General features: G+C 34.2%; 1 protein-coding gene across 1 annotated transcript in view; it reads left to right on the top strand.

The window, feature by feature from the left end:
- Positions 1-12,586, top strand: part of LOC137398739 (anoctamin-4-like) — a 47,115-nt gene extending 34,529 nt beyond the window's left edge. Inside the window, exons 10-12 of the mRNA XM_068084929.1 lie at positions 353-508; positions 5,791-5,938; positions 12,177-12,586. Of these exons, the coding sequence (XP_067941030.1) occupies positions 353-508; positions 5,791-5,938; positions 12,177-12,255 (383 nt within the window). The 3' untranslated portion in view covers positions 12,256-12,586. The remainder of the gene's footprint in view (positions 1-352; positions 509-5,790; positions 5,939-12,176) is intronic.
- The last annotated feature ends 4,554 nt before the right edge of the window (positions 12,587-17,140 follow it).

Below are 17,140 nucleotides of genomic sequence, written 5' to 3'. Positions count from 1 at the left end.
TAATACTAATATAATGTAATATACGTAATATTTTCAAATTGAATTTAATCCATGTTGAACCTCCAACTGTTCTTATTTCAAAGCAGCAGCTGATATCCATTTTCGTTCCAAAATTTGTATAATTTGGTTTACTCTGGCAACTTTTGGTGGGCAAATATTTCTTCTGATAGCAGATTATCTATATTAAACGTTTATTTTATTTTTGGTTTTAAAAATTACATTAAACAGTCAGAAAGGAAATGTTATAGTGCTATAGAAATTGTGTCACTGTATTAAAGACTCCATGGCAACATTTACGGATAATTAAGGATTTTTATAGCTTAGCGTTTTATTGGTATAGTAATGGTTTTAGATTGGGAACCAGCAAGTCGACCAATAAACAACGGGACGTCTTTATTTGGTGAGGAGGTTCGGTACTGTTTTTACAAGGACTTTAGGTACGGACCTGACAGCTCTGCCAAGTATGAACTAACCAAGGAGTACTGGCATGTTCTCGCTTCCAAATTAGGTGATTATTATTTCAATTGACAGATTTTTGCTCTTTGTATTATTGTTCTGTCTGTGATACCTCTATGACTACCTCTATGGTCAGAGGAGCTAAAAAAAGTTTTGCACTTATTTACCGAATCAGTATGTGAGATTCAGTGGTTATTTGCTTGAAATATATTGCCTAGGTACTATTTTGCATCATATCACCGGTCTGTCATGCCTTTTCACTGATAATATCTCGTCACTGAAAACTTTTAAAACAATATTTATTTTCACTAAGAATTGTCACGAAAAATTAGAGAACAACTCCAAAACATGACAAAAAATGAATTTCAAAACTATTAAAATGATTTTTTTATTAGTTTGTGTTTATTATTATTATTATTAGTTAGCATTTGCTAGGGTTTTGACAAGCAACTTGGTCAAACAGTAGGTGTGTGTGACTCGGGTTCTATCGGGGTTTCTATCAGGTGTATGATGGTTCACTCCCCGTTCTGTTAGTTATGTTGCTTCTACATGTATGTTGATTTTGGAACAAAATAATAAACTTGAACTGCTACAATGCCTACGCTTACCAAAACTGCCTTTAGGTGAGCTTATAGAAAAGGAAATAGATACTTGATACTTTTACCGCTCACCTCTTGTAGGTTCCGTACTTCAAGGGGCAAAGAATATTCATCAATAATTTGAAATAAAAAAATGATTAAAATACATAAAGCTCTTTAATACACCGACCCAGTGAGATTACTTAAACATCATTGTGCTAGCAGTCATAGCGGATCGCTGTTTTTTTTTTTGTACATTTTGCAAAAGTACAAAGTGCTTGTGAGACTTTTCATCATGTCTTTTAAATGACATCAACTTTCAAAAGATGTCAAAATTGTCTAATAAACCAAAAATAGAGGAAATACTGACAAATAATTTAAAAGTCGTTTTATTAGATATTAGCTAATCCTTATAATTGATGAAATACAAAATATAGAGACCCTATATTTTGGGTTTCGTAGATTTTCACTTATCACAGGCTCAACAATTCTTATAAAACGCGGAAAGCCTGCGATTGCGATATTGGCATTGCTAATTAATTGAGAGGATAACTCTTATGAAGGTTCAAGCATGGATCAGCGTTACCGGATAAACATATACGTTTATGGTGTCAACATCGCCATCAAATGTGGTAGACTTATATCTGCTGTTAATAGTAAATTTTGTTATTCCAGTTTTGGCTTTTCAAGAACAACGTTAGGTTGAGGTCCTGTTTTTTTAGTAAAATATGAAATTAAGTTATTGAAAAGTAGTATCACACACAATTCATCTTTTGACTCCGTATGGTGATAAATGCCAAATAAATACTTGCAGCATCTACAATATTTCTTAGCCATATTTAGGCCTTTGGCATGAAGTCAAACTTATCAAACTTTACAGGATGTTTTATTGCATTTTAATCATTTATGAAATCATTTTCATTTTCGAAAATTGATTGACATATTGCCATACTATTGTCAAAATATTGACATATTTTGACTACTGACAAGTCAACATTTATTTCATAAACGGCAATTTTTTGATAAGATTGATTTTTAAGGTTTTGTTAAAACAATTTTGTGTCAATATATATCATACTGTAAACAATTTTTTTTGGCTCGATGCCAATCTATGGTTATATGATATTCTAATAAATTAACCATTTAGCTATAAAAGCTCATTTAAAATTGGTTTGTGCCCGTTTTGATGTTTTACAACTCAAGAATATATAGCTTACACACTGTATGCACTGGAGTCAAAAATGTTTGGTGCAAATACATTGTTACTGGCTGAATGCCCTGTGTTGCACGGGTAATAAAAAAGTTTCTGCACGGAACATTTGTTGTCAGTTTGGCCAAGTTTCTTTACCCAATGAAATTGAGTAACTTATGCTTGAACTATAATAAGAGCCGTGATAACTTAAGCAAGCATTAAGAAAAAAAGACTGCCTCATTATTATTATTATTATTATCTTTAAACTAGCTAAAGGATTAGTAACCAATCAAACGTGCTAGCTAAAGGATTAGTAACCAATCAAACGTGCTAGCTAAAGGATTAGTAACCAATCAAACGTGCTAAAGGATTAGTAACCAATCAAACGTGCTAGCTAAAGGATTAGTAACCAATCAAACGTGCTAGCTAAAGGATTAGTAACCAATCAAACGTGCTAGCTAAAGGATTAGTAACCAATCAAACGTGCTAGCTAAAGGATTAGTAACCAATCAAACGTGCTAGCTAAAGGATTAGTAACCAATCAAACGTGCTAGCTAAAGGATTAGTAACCAATCAAACGTGCTAGCTAAAGGATTAGTAACCAATCAAACGTGCTAGCTAAAGGATTAGTAACCAATCAAACGTGCTAAAGGATTAGTAACCAATCAAACGTGCTAGCTAAAGGATTAGTAACCAATCAAACGTGCTAGCTAAAGGATTAGTAACCAATCAAACGTGCTAGCTAAAGGATTAGTAACCAATCAAACGTGCTAGCTAAAGGATTAGTAACCAATCAAACGTGCTAGCTAAAGGATTAGTAACCAATCAAACGTGCTAGCTAAAGGATTAGTAACCAATCAAACGTGCTAGCTAAAGGATTAGTAACCAATCAAACGTGCTAGCTAAAGGATTAGTAACCAATCAAACGTGCTAGCTAAAGGATTAGTAACCAATCAAACGTGCTAGCTAAAGGATTAGTAACCAATCAAACGTGCTAGCTAAAGGATTAGTAACCAATCAAGCGTGCTAGCTAAAGGATTAGTAACCAATCGGCATTGAAAATGAGCAGGTGCATAAGAATGTTCACCAGTATTCATTACTATGGCCAGTTGGATGCCTAATCTACTGGTTTATCACGTCAGTCTGCAAACACGGAGGTTCTGAGCTCAAATACAGTTTGATCACGGTTTTTGTTCCTAAAACTATCGTTATAACTGGACACACAAAAGAGAAACAGACAAGCGACAAACACTGAGATCTATAGATAAACAAACAGAATAGTACAAAACTAGCAGACAGCATAGCACAGAAATTGGTGACACAGTTTTCAAGTCTCATTATTAAAATGATCATACATACGAGAACGAAAATAAAAAATATGAGGCTTTCATCGAATTCTACCCGTGTAATTTAATATCACAACAAGATAATTCTTTTTTGCTATAAATTCGTGGTTTCAGCTATTTGTTGGCTATAATAACTTTGACGTTTACCAATTTAGGTGTCATGGAAGTGACTACCACATGACCCTCATGTAGATGAAAGTCTTCCAACTTTGGCTCAAGTTCAATCACCTATCTAAAATAGTCATTAAAGTTTGAGCCCTTATCCACCAGGCTAATTATTTAGTAATTATGGGTTAGAGTGGAGGAGGTGAAGTATGTAAGAGCTCTTAGATCTAGAGTTATATTGCCTTATCATCGGGCGTTTTAACCCTTTGAACTCTGACAGCAGGTATTCGGGCGTTGCATCGGGTGTGTCAGCATCCCTAACAGTTGAAGAAAAAGATAGCTTAGTTTACAACGTAGTTTCTAGGTAACAGCATAAACCAATCAAAATAGTTCTTACTCAGGGCGTTAGACCAGAAATTTCGCTTCCATTTTTAACCGTTTTTAAATATCTTATCTGCTTCCTTCATTATAAGAAAAATTTCACTTTCATTTTCAATTTTGGGATGATATTGCAAAAGATTGATATTACACGTTTATTGGTAGGTCATAGATCATTACTATGTGGATGAAAAATTATAATAGAATGCTAGCTACATGTACACTTTTGCCGATTATTTTGAGTTGTAAAATGATGAGGAACGTGCATTTAATGAATATGATGCTAGGAGTTTTTGAAATTGTACAAATTTTTATGGTTTTAGCCCCAAGAACTGTGAAACACCTTTTTTCTATTTCAGGATGTTTCCTGTGTGTTGATTGACTTTTTCACTTTTGAATTGGGCATATTTAGATAGCACTTACATAAATACGACAAATTTTGATCATTGGACAAGTTGCGCCGGGATATTGACACACATTGACAAGGATACAAGGATGGCCAGGGTTCAAAGGGTTAAAAGGAGAAAAATAGGATCTGTCAAGCTTATGTAGTGATATCATAAGTAATATAACCTTCGATCGATATATTGCCAACTTTTTATGGAGTTTTTTTAACTTCAAGGTGTTTTCAATCAATATCTGAATATTATTATTTTCACAAAGAACAGACCTTTACGAGGTGAAAAATCTGGCAGAGACACGTTCCTATAGTACCGTCAGTCTTCATTTCTTAATTTGTATTATTTTAAAAAGACTGTTTATTTTCTTGAGTCACATAGATTTAATGCTTTTAAAACATAAAATGAGTTGTTGTGGGCTTTTGGAAAGTATTAGTTGGCAATTTAAATAACTCAACTTAAACTCTGACTCTTCAAAGACGAGTTGTTTATTTTACCACACGCCGCCTTGATTGCAGGTTTCCAACAAGACAAGACAACACTGAATGTTCCATATTAGAACAGTGCTCTATATTTTCTAATCTCTTTCTCTGTTTTTATCAAAGTTCAAGCAAAAGCTCTGAAAATAATATCAATTGCTACAATTTACTACTCCGATCACTATCAGATTTTGATAACCCAAGAGTTAGTTTTAAGGGTTCTTCTCATGTGAACCACAGTGGCTCAATATGTTGTTGTCCATTAACCAATAGCAGGCAGCCGTTTGGGATTCAGAGATCAATCATTTGCCTGTATTATCATTCATTGTATCACTCATGTATTATCATTATTATTTGCTCATATTGAAGAAATCACTTAGCATGATCAGCGATTCTACTAGGGGTGATTCTATTAGCGCGATTCTACTATAGCAGCGATTCTACTAGAGGCGATTCTACTAGCGGCGATTCTATAAGCGGCGATACTACTAGCGACGATTCTACTAACAGCGATTCTACTAGCGGCAATTCTATTAGCGGTGATTCCACTAGCAGCGGTTCTACTAACAGCGATTCTACCAGTGGCGATTCTACTAGCGGCGAGTCCACTAGCGGCGATTCTACAAGCGGCGATTCCACTAACAGCGGTTCTACTAGCGACGATTCTACCAGCAGCGATTCTACTAGCGGCGATTCTGCTAACAGCAATTTGACTAACGGCACTTCTACTAGCAGCGATTTGATCTACTAGCTCATGAATAATATTGTCTTATTTCTTAGTTTTCTTACTGAATTGAACACAAATAGCGGAACTGTAATTTGCTCATGTGGAAGCAATTTATGTTATTTTATTTGCAGCATTTGTGGTCTGCTTTGAGCAAACTCTAATACTGCTCATTGGCCTCCTCAGTCTGTGTATTTCAAGTAGGAGTGCTACTATAGAGGCGCAGAGACAGAGAGCTCGATTTCTTGCCAATGAAGCTATTCATGACCTTGAAAGAGAAAGGTACACTAAAACGTGAACATGTTGTTCATGCTATCTCTCACTTATATTACCTTCTAATAGACTCGGAATATTTACAATAATAAGAACTGTGTCTGTCCAAAGCTAAAAATCATGAATGGGAAAAAAGTTGCATCGTATGGGATTTGAACTCACGACATCTAGATCAGGTGGTAGCCAGGCAGGCTACCACCTGCTACAACCATGAGAAAATTTTAAACAAATGATGTAAAACTTCAGAAAATTTCTTATTTTAATCCAGACTAAAAAAAGTCAATAGAATAGTGTGTTCTTCGCTACAATTAACAACAACTTTAACACATGAAGAATATTTTGGGCTTAATCGACTCTACCTTCAATTTCCTATTTTGCAAGAATATTTTGCATTTTATCATTAACATTTTAAAGACTAGCTGATAATTTATAATTAATATGTAAATGTTATCATCATTGATTGGCCTGTGTCACACCGATTAAAATGTCCTGTCAACCACTATCATTATCGTTTAAATTGTCATCGGCCTACATAGAGGTTTTTGATTGGCTAGGAATTTTACATTTAAAGTTAAATTATTATTCTGTTATGTTTCCAGTTTTACGCAAACACCAAATTGTGGTCAAGAAGTGGAAGGGTGTTTATGCACAGCAAGTTAGCTGTCGGAAGAATTAATTCTTTTATCATCTTTGTCAGATTCTCTATGCAGAGGTTTATGCATAGGAAGTCCACATTTTGATCGCTAACCTGGCTATTGTGGAAATGTTTTAGTAGATTTTGTGCCGATATGAGTGGAAATGGACTCGCACAAATTGTAGTAGATTATTTTAAAAAGTATAAGTATTTTTCTATCATATGCAATTGTTTTTGATGTTTGAGTTGATCTGACTGTTATAGGTTGTTTGAAGATTAAAATTGACAAAACTTTTTAACAAATGATACATTAAGAAGAAAATTACATGTGAAATGCCGTAATGTGTGTTTGATGTTTCTTTTGCTGCCTGATTGCTTGGTTCTACACTGCTATTGTAGATTAGCCGAGTTTAAAAATTTGTTCGAACAGAAAATTAATTTGTTTAAACAAAATTTTCTTTTTGTTTTTTCTGTTATGTTTTCTTTTTAATTGCTTTTTTAATATTTTTGACAAGCTCAAGGTTTGGTCTTTATGATTTCCTTTTTACCTATTTTCCCAAAGAATTGACTCATCCTTGTTTCCCAGACTGAGTCACACCATCTGGCGTAGCACGTCTTGTTAATCTTCACTCGGCTTAATGCATTTAGGTGTACATGTAGTTTTATGGTCTCTACTTGTCGATGCTATTTTACTGCATTGAAATTCTGTATTTAATCTCTGAACACTAAAGTTCACTTGCAGGACAACTTTTTTAAGTCAACAATTTTTTTAGGTCAGCAATTTTTTTAAGTCAACAATTTTTTTAGGTCAAAACATTTAGGTCACCCTGAATAAAGCTAATTGTTACGCTATAGCAAAATTTCCCACTAAAACAGAAAGCTCTCAATACTTTCTCTAAAAACCTCATTAACCTAAAGAAAGTCCAACATTTTACACTAAAAATAAGAATGACTGTCACTTCTGCCTAAAAAAAGCTGCTTCTGAATAGTAGAAGTAGTAGGAGGAAGAACCAATAGAACCAGAGTAGATATAAAATAGTTTAATATAACAGATATGAGACAAGTCTTGTACTAACTACAATCATTTGTCTGAGTTAAATAGTAGCAACTGTTGGCGCGTGTCTACCTCAATAATTCAAGATAACATCTGAAATTCTTGTGTCCAGTTTTGGCTATTCCTCCGACATACATTGTCACTCTAAGGAATGACCGGAATGCTAAACCTGAGACAGTTTCCTCTTTAAGTTGCCGTTTTCTGATACTTGGCACACAATAATCTCCTCTGTTTCCTGTGTTTAAACAGCTGCACGTTTTTATCCCTCTTTGCAGCTCAATTTAGTCAGATTCATACTCATCACTTATTGAACATTTGATGAAGTTACAGTTGAAGTCTTTGATTCAACGTATCACAATTTGAGTATACAAAACAGCCCTGAAACAAATCAATTTTTAAAAAATATGTTTAGGTCTCAGAGGTTTGTCTGTACTAGAAGAAACTTGATTGTATGTGATGGTTCCTCTATATACCGTACTTTTCGGACTATAAACTGCACCCCTATATATGCCGAATCTGCTTTATTTTCCAAAAGAAAACGGTAATATAAAACAATACATAGGCCACACCTTTGTATAGACTGTAGAACTCAAGACAGTGCTTTTTAACGCAGCAGCAACTTTGCTGTTTAAAACGGAACCGTGTCTAATGGCACTGTTTCGTATTAACCGACGCTTTTTAACCTAGTGCCTAACGGAACAGTATCATTAGGTATTGTTTCGTTTTTTTTTACCGCTAGAGGTGCACTAACCGAAGATTCTGATTAATGCACCCTAGCGCTCAAAGAAAAAGCCACAGAATAGCAGCACCCCTATATAAGCCGCATGCCTCAAATCATCAGAAAAATGTAGCGGCTAATAGTCCGAAAAGTATGGTAGTAATTTGGCTGTAATCAAGATTTGAGTTTTACATGTGGAATTTCTAAGTTTAGATACTTTTTATAACAGATGCATCTAGTCTTCTCACAGTTTCCTAATTGAATGAGAATGTTGGTGATTGTAGAAAGAAAATGTAACTAGTCATGTCTCACGTAATAAAGTAGCTATCTAATGAACACAAAATAAAGGTCTATTCATTGTGTTATCCGCGGTTCTATTGATTATTGATTATACGTGTATATATTTTCAAAACAGCCTAACAGTTTCTAAATTAGTTCACCATTCATTAAAGCAAAGGAGATAAATTTAATATAATATTTAAATTTAAATATATAAATTTAATATAAAATTCAATAATTCAACAAACTTTAAAGATAGAAGCTAAGGTTTCCACCAGAATATAGTAACATATATAATGTATATATATTACATATATATGTAATACAGCACATTTCCGCTCACCTACTGATATACTAACAACTCAAATCTTTAGGACGAATTGACACTGAAACAATTTTAAATGCTTTGAAGAAATAATAAAAAGAGCAGATATAGATATAGTTGTATTGCTTGCAACTCATGCATTGCCAGCAAGAATTTGGGCTGAGGCAAGCAAAACCGGTTATTGGTTAAATCACACAGCTCGTATATAATATCACAATGTTTTTGTGATCTTGATCACTTTGGTTTTTCCCTGTCTACCAATTTTTTCCATCATAACACAAATATTTTCAAGGCCAGAGTCTACTGTACTTCAATTAATACAAATACTCAAGACTGCATGCAGTCTAAACTCAATTTTAGACTACAGTTCATTTCAGACTGCTTGTTTTAGCACTACAAGCTAACACTTTTGAAATATATGTTCAAACTAATTTTCTCGATACCTGAGGCGTTTGAAAATCTAGGTTGAACTAACGTCCGTTTATCTTGTTAATACAAATATTTCAATTTTATTGTTATGTCACTACATATGTTATCCTCTCTGTTAGTAGAGCTTGTCTATTGTTTTTTAACTTCATTTATTAGTAGTGTGTAGCATGAGCTTTTAATGTGTAGAGAAAATGATTTACAGAATGTCTAAATGTTATAAAATATCATAGTTTAAAACCAATAAAAATCACTTGAACTAAAACGTAGATCAAGGCTATTCTAAATCTGAGGTTGACCTAATTGGTTAAGTCTTGTTTGACCCAGCACGGATTGGTCAAGTTTTAGTCTTATAGAGTCGTGACAGTCAATATGTGACTAAATAGTCAAAAAAGCTTTTGTTTTCATTTGATCTGTATTTGCATTAAATTGCTCTACAATAACACATTGACTCGTCAATACTTTCCAAAAATTACTCAATTACAAACTATTCAATTTACCAACTGTAGTTAGTATGCTCACAAAATCCAACAGTTGGTTAGTTATATTGTTACTACAATAGTCAAAACTTTTTAGTTCACAATTACTTTGACTTAACTTTTCCCAAAGTGTTGGTCAACAGCGGTCTCCTTATTTTACTAGCAGTAGCCTATCAACTTAGTTCTAAATCTTTATTATCATACGAGCTGTTTTCATCCACCCGAAGTTTTGCTTGGATGTTGGGAAACAACTATGTCATGTGTAATTCAAACTCATGGCTTTTAGCTTTGTAATATGATACTTTAACACCTGCGCTGATCAATCACCTTCTAGTATTTACAAAGATTTGCGTAAATATCTAGTTATTCTTTGCCCTTCATTGGCACAACTAATGCTCTCTTATGGCACCATATACTGCCAGGGTACTAGTGATTATAAACCCAGCGCTAGTGGGAATCAATTGTAAAAACTTGCATATCATATGTATGCCAGTCATGTGATAATAGTTTGACGTACAACTATAAGTAGATTTGCTGTTTTCGCTTGACCAATCCAAATCCAATGTGTTATAGGAAGTATACTAGTATAATATTTTTAGTGCTTTATAGTTAAGAAGTCTAACTTCGAATAAGTTTCAAGTATACCATGCACTTCAAAAGTATATTTATTGGCAGTTACCAATATTTTAACAATATAGTTCATTATTGTTCACATTTTATGGAAAGACCACTGAGTATACAAACAGTCCAACAGCACGTCTTAAAGTTGAATATTCATATAAATGTCACAAGTCTATCGAAAAAGCCAGTTTGTCAATAAGTTTCAGAATTAGCTTTTTGACTTGTTTTCTTACTGCAGCACAACGACAGCATCTACTATCTTTGCAATGTGAATACACATTCTGACTGTGACCACCAATTGTTACTTGAGATAAATAAGTGATCATGACAATCTTTGCTGTGGACCTAGATTAGTTCAAAAGCCAAGCAAGGATAAAAACAAATCATCATGAAAGTTTGTGAACATAGCTTCCCTAGGCCATAAATGTCAGCTTTATTTGAATGGAATTGAGTATGAACTAATTTTGTAATCTCTAATTGGTTCAGTTTTTAAGTGATACATTCCGTTGTCGACCAATCCAGCTGGTAAAGTTTAAGCAAGAAGGGTGAACAACCATCCAGCGAAGACTTTACGAACTCATGTGTTTGCTAGTAAATCGGGATTATACCAAGTAAAGTTAATGACCCATACGAAACATATCTTAGTATTATGATGCAAGTACTCGAAATAGCAACAGTGTAAGACTGAGTTTAAAAAATGTAGGGGCGCTACTACCAGCTCATCTTAGTAAGTTCAGAGTGGTTTCAACGTACCCCTTTAACCAATAAGCATATATAACACGTCAGGACATGTGATGATCATCCTACATACAGCTATTTGGCAAAGCAACTCCATTTTTTCCATCTATTTAAGAAATTAGGAATACCTTTTGGGTGTGTTTCAATGAATTACAGGGCATTACCTCAACAGATTTAGTAAACATATACATCGCGTCTCAGAACAACAGATATCTAATGGTTCAAGTGAAGCATTGCAGTTCAAATGTAATTATGAAAAACGCTACGACCAATTGTGTATCAAATGAGAAATTAATTTGTTATCACATAAAATGATAATTGGTGTCTGCAGCAGCTCATGTTGGTTTTTGTCAAAATAAAGATTTACCTCGAAATTGAACACGAGTAATCAAAATTGAAACCAACTTTCTGAGTAGCCAAAATAGTGTAATATTATTCTCAATGATTAGTCAATCAGGTTTTTACCAAAATCTCCTTGAATATCGATCGACATATACGCAACTTAACATTTTAGCATTTAAACTATGATACTATTGTCTGCTTTTCTTTACACACACACGTCGTCAAAAGCTGTAGTGCTAGACTACTGTCATAGTCACCTTTTACTAATGTATCACTCTGGTATATTTATAGTGTGTCATCTCTAATATCCTGACAGCTAAATAAGAATACTTCCTGTTTTTATCATAAGACTAGTAGAAGATTGCAGAAGTTTATAAGAACATATAAGAACATTATAGGATTGCAGAAGAGATTTTGGTATTCTTTTGCGTTATACTGTCATTTTGCGTTTTGATACTCAAAGTATTGAAACGCGCACCACAAGCAAAAAGTAACAAAGGAATGCCAGAAAGGTGAATGGAGTAGGAAAGAAAGTTATGAGCGCTGAGAAACCTTAGCGCTGTAGCTCAGAGTCCAGTGAATCATTCATCATTGCCTATAGTTTGTTCATTCAATACTTTCATCGTTTCAGATCAAGGCAACAGCTTCACCAGAGGAAGAGGTCAGCTCTAAACAGGATCAACTTTGATGACGGAACTCGCTACATTTGAAACATATTTCATCATTTCTATTGTAATGTTCTCATTAAATTTAATAATTCACCTCCTGACACTCCATTAATCATTCTCCTATTAGGCATAGTTGTTGTTCAACAAAGTAATTATTTCTCTTCTAGTGCCCACGCTTTACAGAACATGGTTTAACTGCCCTCGTTTCTGATTACCTCTACCCTGTTGTATTGTAATGAAAGTACCCTATTACTGGCTTATAAATCACTGCAATGGTTTTCAATTTAGTCAAGTCAGTAGGTCTCATGCTGAAGGGTTTACTTGAAGGTCAAGGTCTTTACTTTAAAACAGCTCAATATGACATTATTGCTAAAAAATAAAAAATTTTCTTTGGTATAACAACTTCGGATTCAACTCAACTTATTTGCTCCTAGTAGTGAAGTGTCAGTTTGCTAGTAATATGGCTCCAGACTCTAAAAGCTCTCCTAATCAAAATAAAATTCTCACTGCAGTTACTATGGTCCAAGTAAATTGACTCGTATTTTGGGTTTAGCTAAATCTGACCCCAGTTTCAAAACAGTCCAAAGGTATGGCCAAGCGTGCCGATTTTTTGTTGGTTCTTACTGAAATCAAAAAATAAACCAAAAACACAAAATTATTTGGACAATTCACAGAATTGTCAGAGCTGCGCATGAACACCAAGATCATTGAATAAATTATTGTGGCTAAACAAATTATTAGCGAGCGCGACTTTAGCAGCTTTTTGAAGGTGCTAAAGTTGCGCTCTTGGACTATACCAATAAGTTGGTATAGCCTAAGACATGTATTGGGACACACAAAAAAGTTCCATTGCAATTCAACAAAGTAAATACGATGCAACTGCCTAGATTGCGCTAATGTTGGTTCTTTATCCAGGGTTGGCTTGGTTTAAATCGAGTGGTTTAAACCAGCCCAAAAAACCGGTTTTTTTCATTATTTTTTGTGTGAAAAACATAATATTTTAAGCTCCTAGTGGTTCATGTGCAGTAGAAACGCAATTATATGTAATTATCAGCTGTAGAAGTTTATTTAGGACACAGTAGTAAATTGATGGCAGAGCTCGAGTAGAAACTACATGAAATCCTAGCACAACAATGAATTAGTGAATTTCATTTTCAATTGGTTTTATCAAGTGATATGATGATCTCTTTACTGATGAAATATAAAAACCATATGTAATATACTAATCCAATCATCGTCTCTAATAATGAATGAATACTTTCTCAAGTCTGGCCAGTGAGAAAGGATTACTTATAATTAGAAATTAAAACAATAAAATCCTTTTGGGCAAAAGCTTCAAGTTTGCAAACTAATATTTCATTTATTGGGCATTAGCTAAAGTCGTTGGATTGTTAGAATTCAGTTTATCAAGTTTGTTGTGTTTTGAAAGACAAAGGTTTTAAGGCAAAACGTAATAGGTGTGCTGTCGTAATGCGAGGTCACGCAGATAGGCTTAAAGCTCATGTAGCAAAATGTCAAGCTGAAAACACCAATTTAGACAGTGATGCTAATATTCAGGTGATAGAAGTTGAGTCATCTGCCACTGCTCCAAACACTAGCAATGCATCTACATTATGCTTTGCTCCACACTACCACATGGCTAATCACTGGGATTAAAGTTCTTTTTTATACATAGAGCTGTATGCAAAATATTCACTTTATGTGATAAGATTTCTGCTCTGTATTTCATCGATCATGTTTGATTTAAGACTCATTCTGAAATTTCCATATGTTTTCTCTCTTTTTTTCCCATAACAACTTCCACAGTACCATCTTTAACAGATGATTCCACATATGTATGTTCAATACTCAATCATGCAGCTATAGTAAGTGATGTTAATTAGACTTAAAATTGCAAAAACCTTGGTAAAATTATATAAACCGGTTTAAACCATGAAAAACTGGTTTAAATCAAAAATACCAGGTTTTTTCATAAAACCGTGGTTTTTTCTAACCCTGCCTTTATCCTTCTGACACCATGGCTACGAATCGTTTCTTTCTTAATAATAGCAATTTCGTTTTTAGCAGCAAAGGTTCCGTTGTAGAAAGAGTTGCCATATTTAGCGCAATCAAGTCAGCTGCACGGTATTTGCTATGGCAAATTTCGTTTAGTTTTTTGCGTGTCGCGTCATGTGCCTCGGACTATACAAAATGCGAAAGCTGCTAGAGTAGCGCTCGCTAATAATTTGTTTAGCCAACTAAAAGCATTGTTTAAACAATTATAAGATACTCACTGAAACTACTATTATTGAAGAAAGAGTTGAAGGGATTTCAACCTGAACATTTATAGCAGGAAGACAGCTAAATGAAAAAAAACAGTTCAGATAGGTAAATATATGGTTATAATCGAAAAGTTTGGAAATAAAGTAAGTTATAAGATACAGGAAACTGACTGGTCTCTTGGATCTACTCAAATCTTACCCTAGCTTAAAAACAGTCTAAACAAAACAGATTATTTTACCTCTCTAAATGTATATGAAAGCTTTTCAAGCCTTAGAAATTTAGAACTTTACTTTATAAACTTATAAATATAATGTTAGACGGTGAAGCAAACACTTCTTACTGTTATCCAGCCAGAATTATTTTGTAATATTGGTGTCATACTCAGTTCACAGTTCAAGTATGTTATTCACTCAAAAGACTTCAGATCTTTACTTCTGAAAGAAAAACTGCTCTTATTGTGTGCAGAATAGAAAAAGCTTACTAGGGCAGTTGGATGTTCAGAGTTGGCCAGTTGGATGTCCAGAGTTGGCCAGTTGGATGTCCAGAGTTGGCCAGTTGGATGTCCAGAGTTGGCCAGCTGGATGTCCAGAGTTGGCCAGTTGGATGTCCAGAGTTGGCCAGTTGGATGTCCAGAGTTGGCCAGTTGGATGTCTAGAGTTGGCCAGTTAGATGTCCAGAGTTGGCCAGTTGGATGTCCAGAGTTGGCCAGTTGGATGTCTAGAGTTGGCCAGTTAGATGTCCAGAGTTGGCCAGTTGGATGTCCAGCAAACACTTAACAACTAGAAGTATTTAACTCTCTGTTATGCAAAGTTGTAGATGGATTATATAGAACAGGGGATCTCAACCTTTTATACTCAGTTCTCCCTTTAGGCCTTTTTACAAATTTGATTTTCTCACACACCTTTAGCTCACATGACTAAAAACAACCAATACAGGTTACAACTCCATTTTATTGTGCATATTTAAACATATAACAACATATTGTTAATTTTTATACCACACGCTTATAACACACAACAATACATGACCTTTGGAATGGCGGTGAATTGGTTTATGACTAGATTAACTTAGTATCCAATCCAAATGGATGTGTTCATATATATCTATCTGGGTTCTGACTGCTAGCTAGTTATTAGCTGCCAGTAAAAACCAATATGTTGAAAAAACAAACCCTAACTCACACGGCAAAACATAAATTACAAAATTTAACATTTTTTTAAGATTAAAAAGCTAATTTTTCTCTAATATTTCATCACTAATAGAGATTTTATATCTTCGTTCAAAAACTAAAATTTGATAAACTCATTGTCGCGTTCTGCCAGAAGCGCCGAAATATTACCATTTTGCTGACTGCCTACCAGTATAGAATTCAGGCAGTTGATACTTAGACGTCTTAGGAAATAAATAAAATTAGAACATTAGTATGTGGAACGTAAATAGTTATTACACTAATAGAACCTAAATAGTTAGACCGGATGAACCTAAATAGTTAGACCGATAGAACCTAAATAGTTAGACCGATAGAACCTAAATAGTTAGACCGATGGAACCTAAATAGTTAGACCGATGGAACCTAAATAGTTAGACCGATGGAACTTAAATAGTTAGACCAATGGAACCTAAATAGTTAGACCGATGGAACCTAAATAGTTAAACCGATGGAACCTAAATATTTAAACCGATGGAACCTAAATAGTTACACCAATAATACGTAAATAGTTACACTAATGGGACCTAAATAGTTAGACCAATGAAATCTAAATAGTTAAACCGATGGAACCTAAATAGTTAGACCGATGGAACCTAAATAGTTAGACCGATGGAACCTAAATAATTAGACCGATGGAACCTAAATAGTTACACCAATAAAACATAAATAGTTACACTAATGGGACCTAAATAGTTAGACCAATGGAACCTAAATAGTTAAACCGATGGAACCTAAATAGTTAGACCGATGGAACCTAAATAGTTCGACCGATGGAACTTAAATAGTTAGACCGATGGAACCTAAATAGTTAGACCGATGGAACCTAAATAGTTAGACCGATGGAACCTAAATAGTTAGACCGATGGAACCTAAATAGTTAGACCGATGGAACCTAAATAGTTACACCAATAAAACATAAATAGTTACACTAATGGGACCTAAATAGTTAGACCAATGGAACCTAAATAGTTAAACCGATGGAACCTAAATAGTTAGACCGATGGAACCTAAATAGTTAGACCGATGGAACTTAAATAGTTAGACCGATGGAACCTAAATAGTTAGACCGATGGAACCTAAATAGTTAAACCGATGGAACCTAAATAGTTAAACCGATGGAACCTAAATAGTTACACCAATAATACGTAAATAGTTACACTAATGGGACCTAAATAGTTAGACCAATGAAATCTAAATAGTTAAACCGATGGAACTTAAATAGTTAGACTGATGGAACCTAAATAGTTAGACCGATGGAACCTAAATAGTTACACCAATAAAACGTAAATAGTTACACTAATGGGACCTAAATAGTTAGACCAATGGAACCTAAATAGTTAAACCGATGGAACCTAAATAGTTAGACCGATGGAACCGAAATAGTTACACCAATAAAACGTAAATAGTTACACTAATGGGACCTAAATAGTTAGACCAATGGAAACTAAATAGTTA

The sequence above is a fragment of the Watersipora subatra genome, chromosome 6, assembly GCF_963576615.1.
Source record: "Watersipora subatra chromosome 6, tzWatSuba1.1, whole genome shotgun sequence".
Classification (NCBI taxonomy): Eukaryota; Metazoa; Bryozoa; class Gymnolaemata; order Cheilostomatida; family Watersiporidae; genus Watersipora; species Watersipora subatra.
The sequence above is the reverse complement of the archived record's forward strand: the minus strand, read 5'-3'. Positions and strand labels throughout refer to the sequence as shown.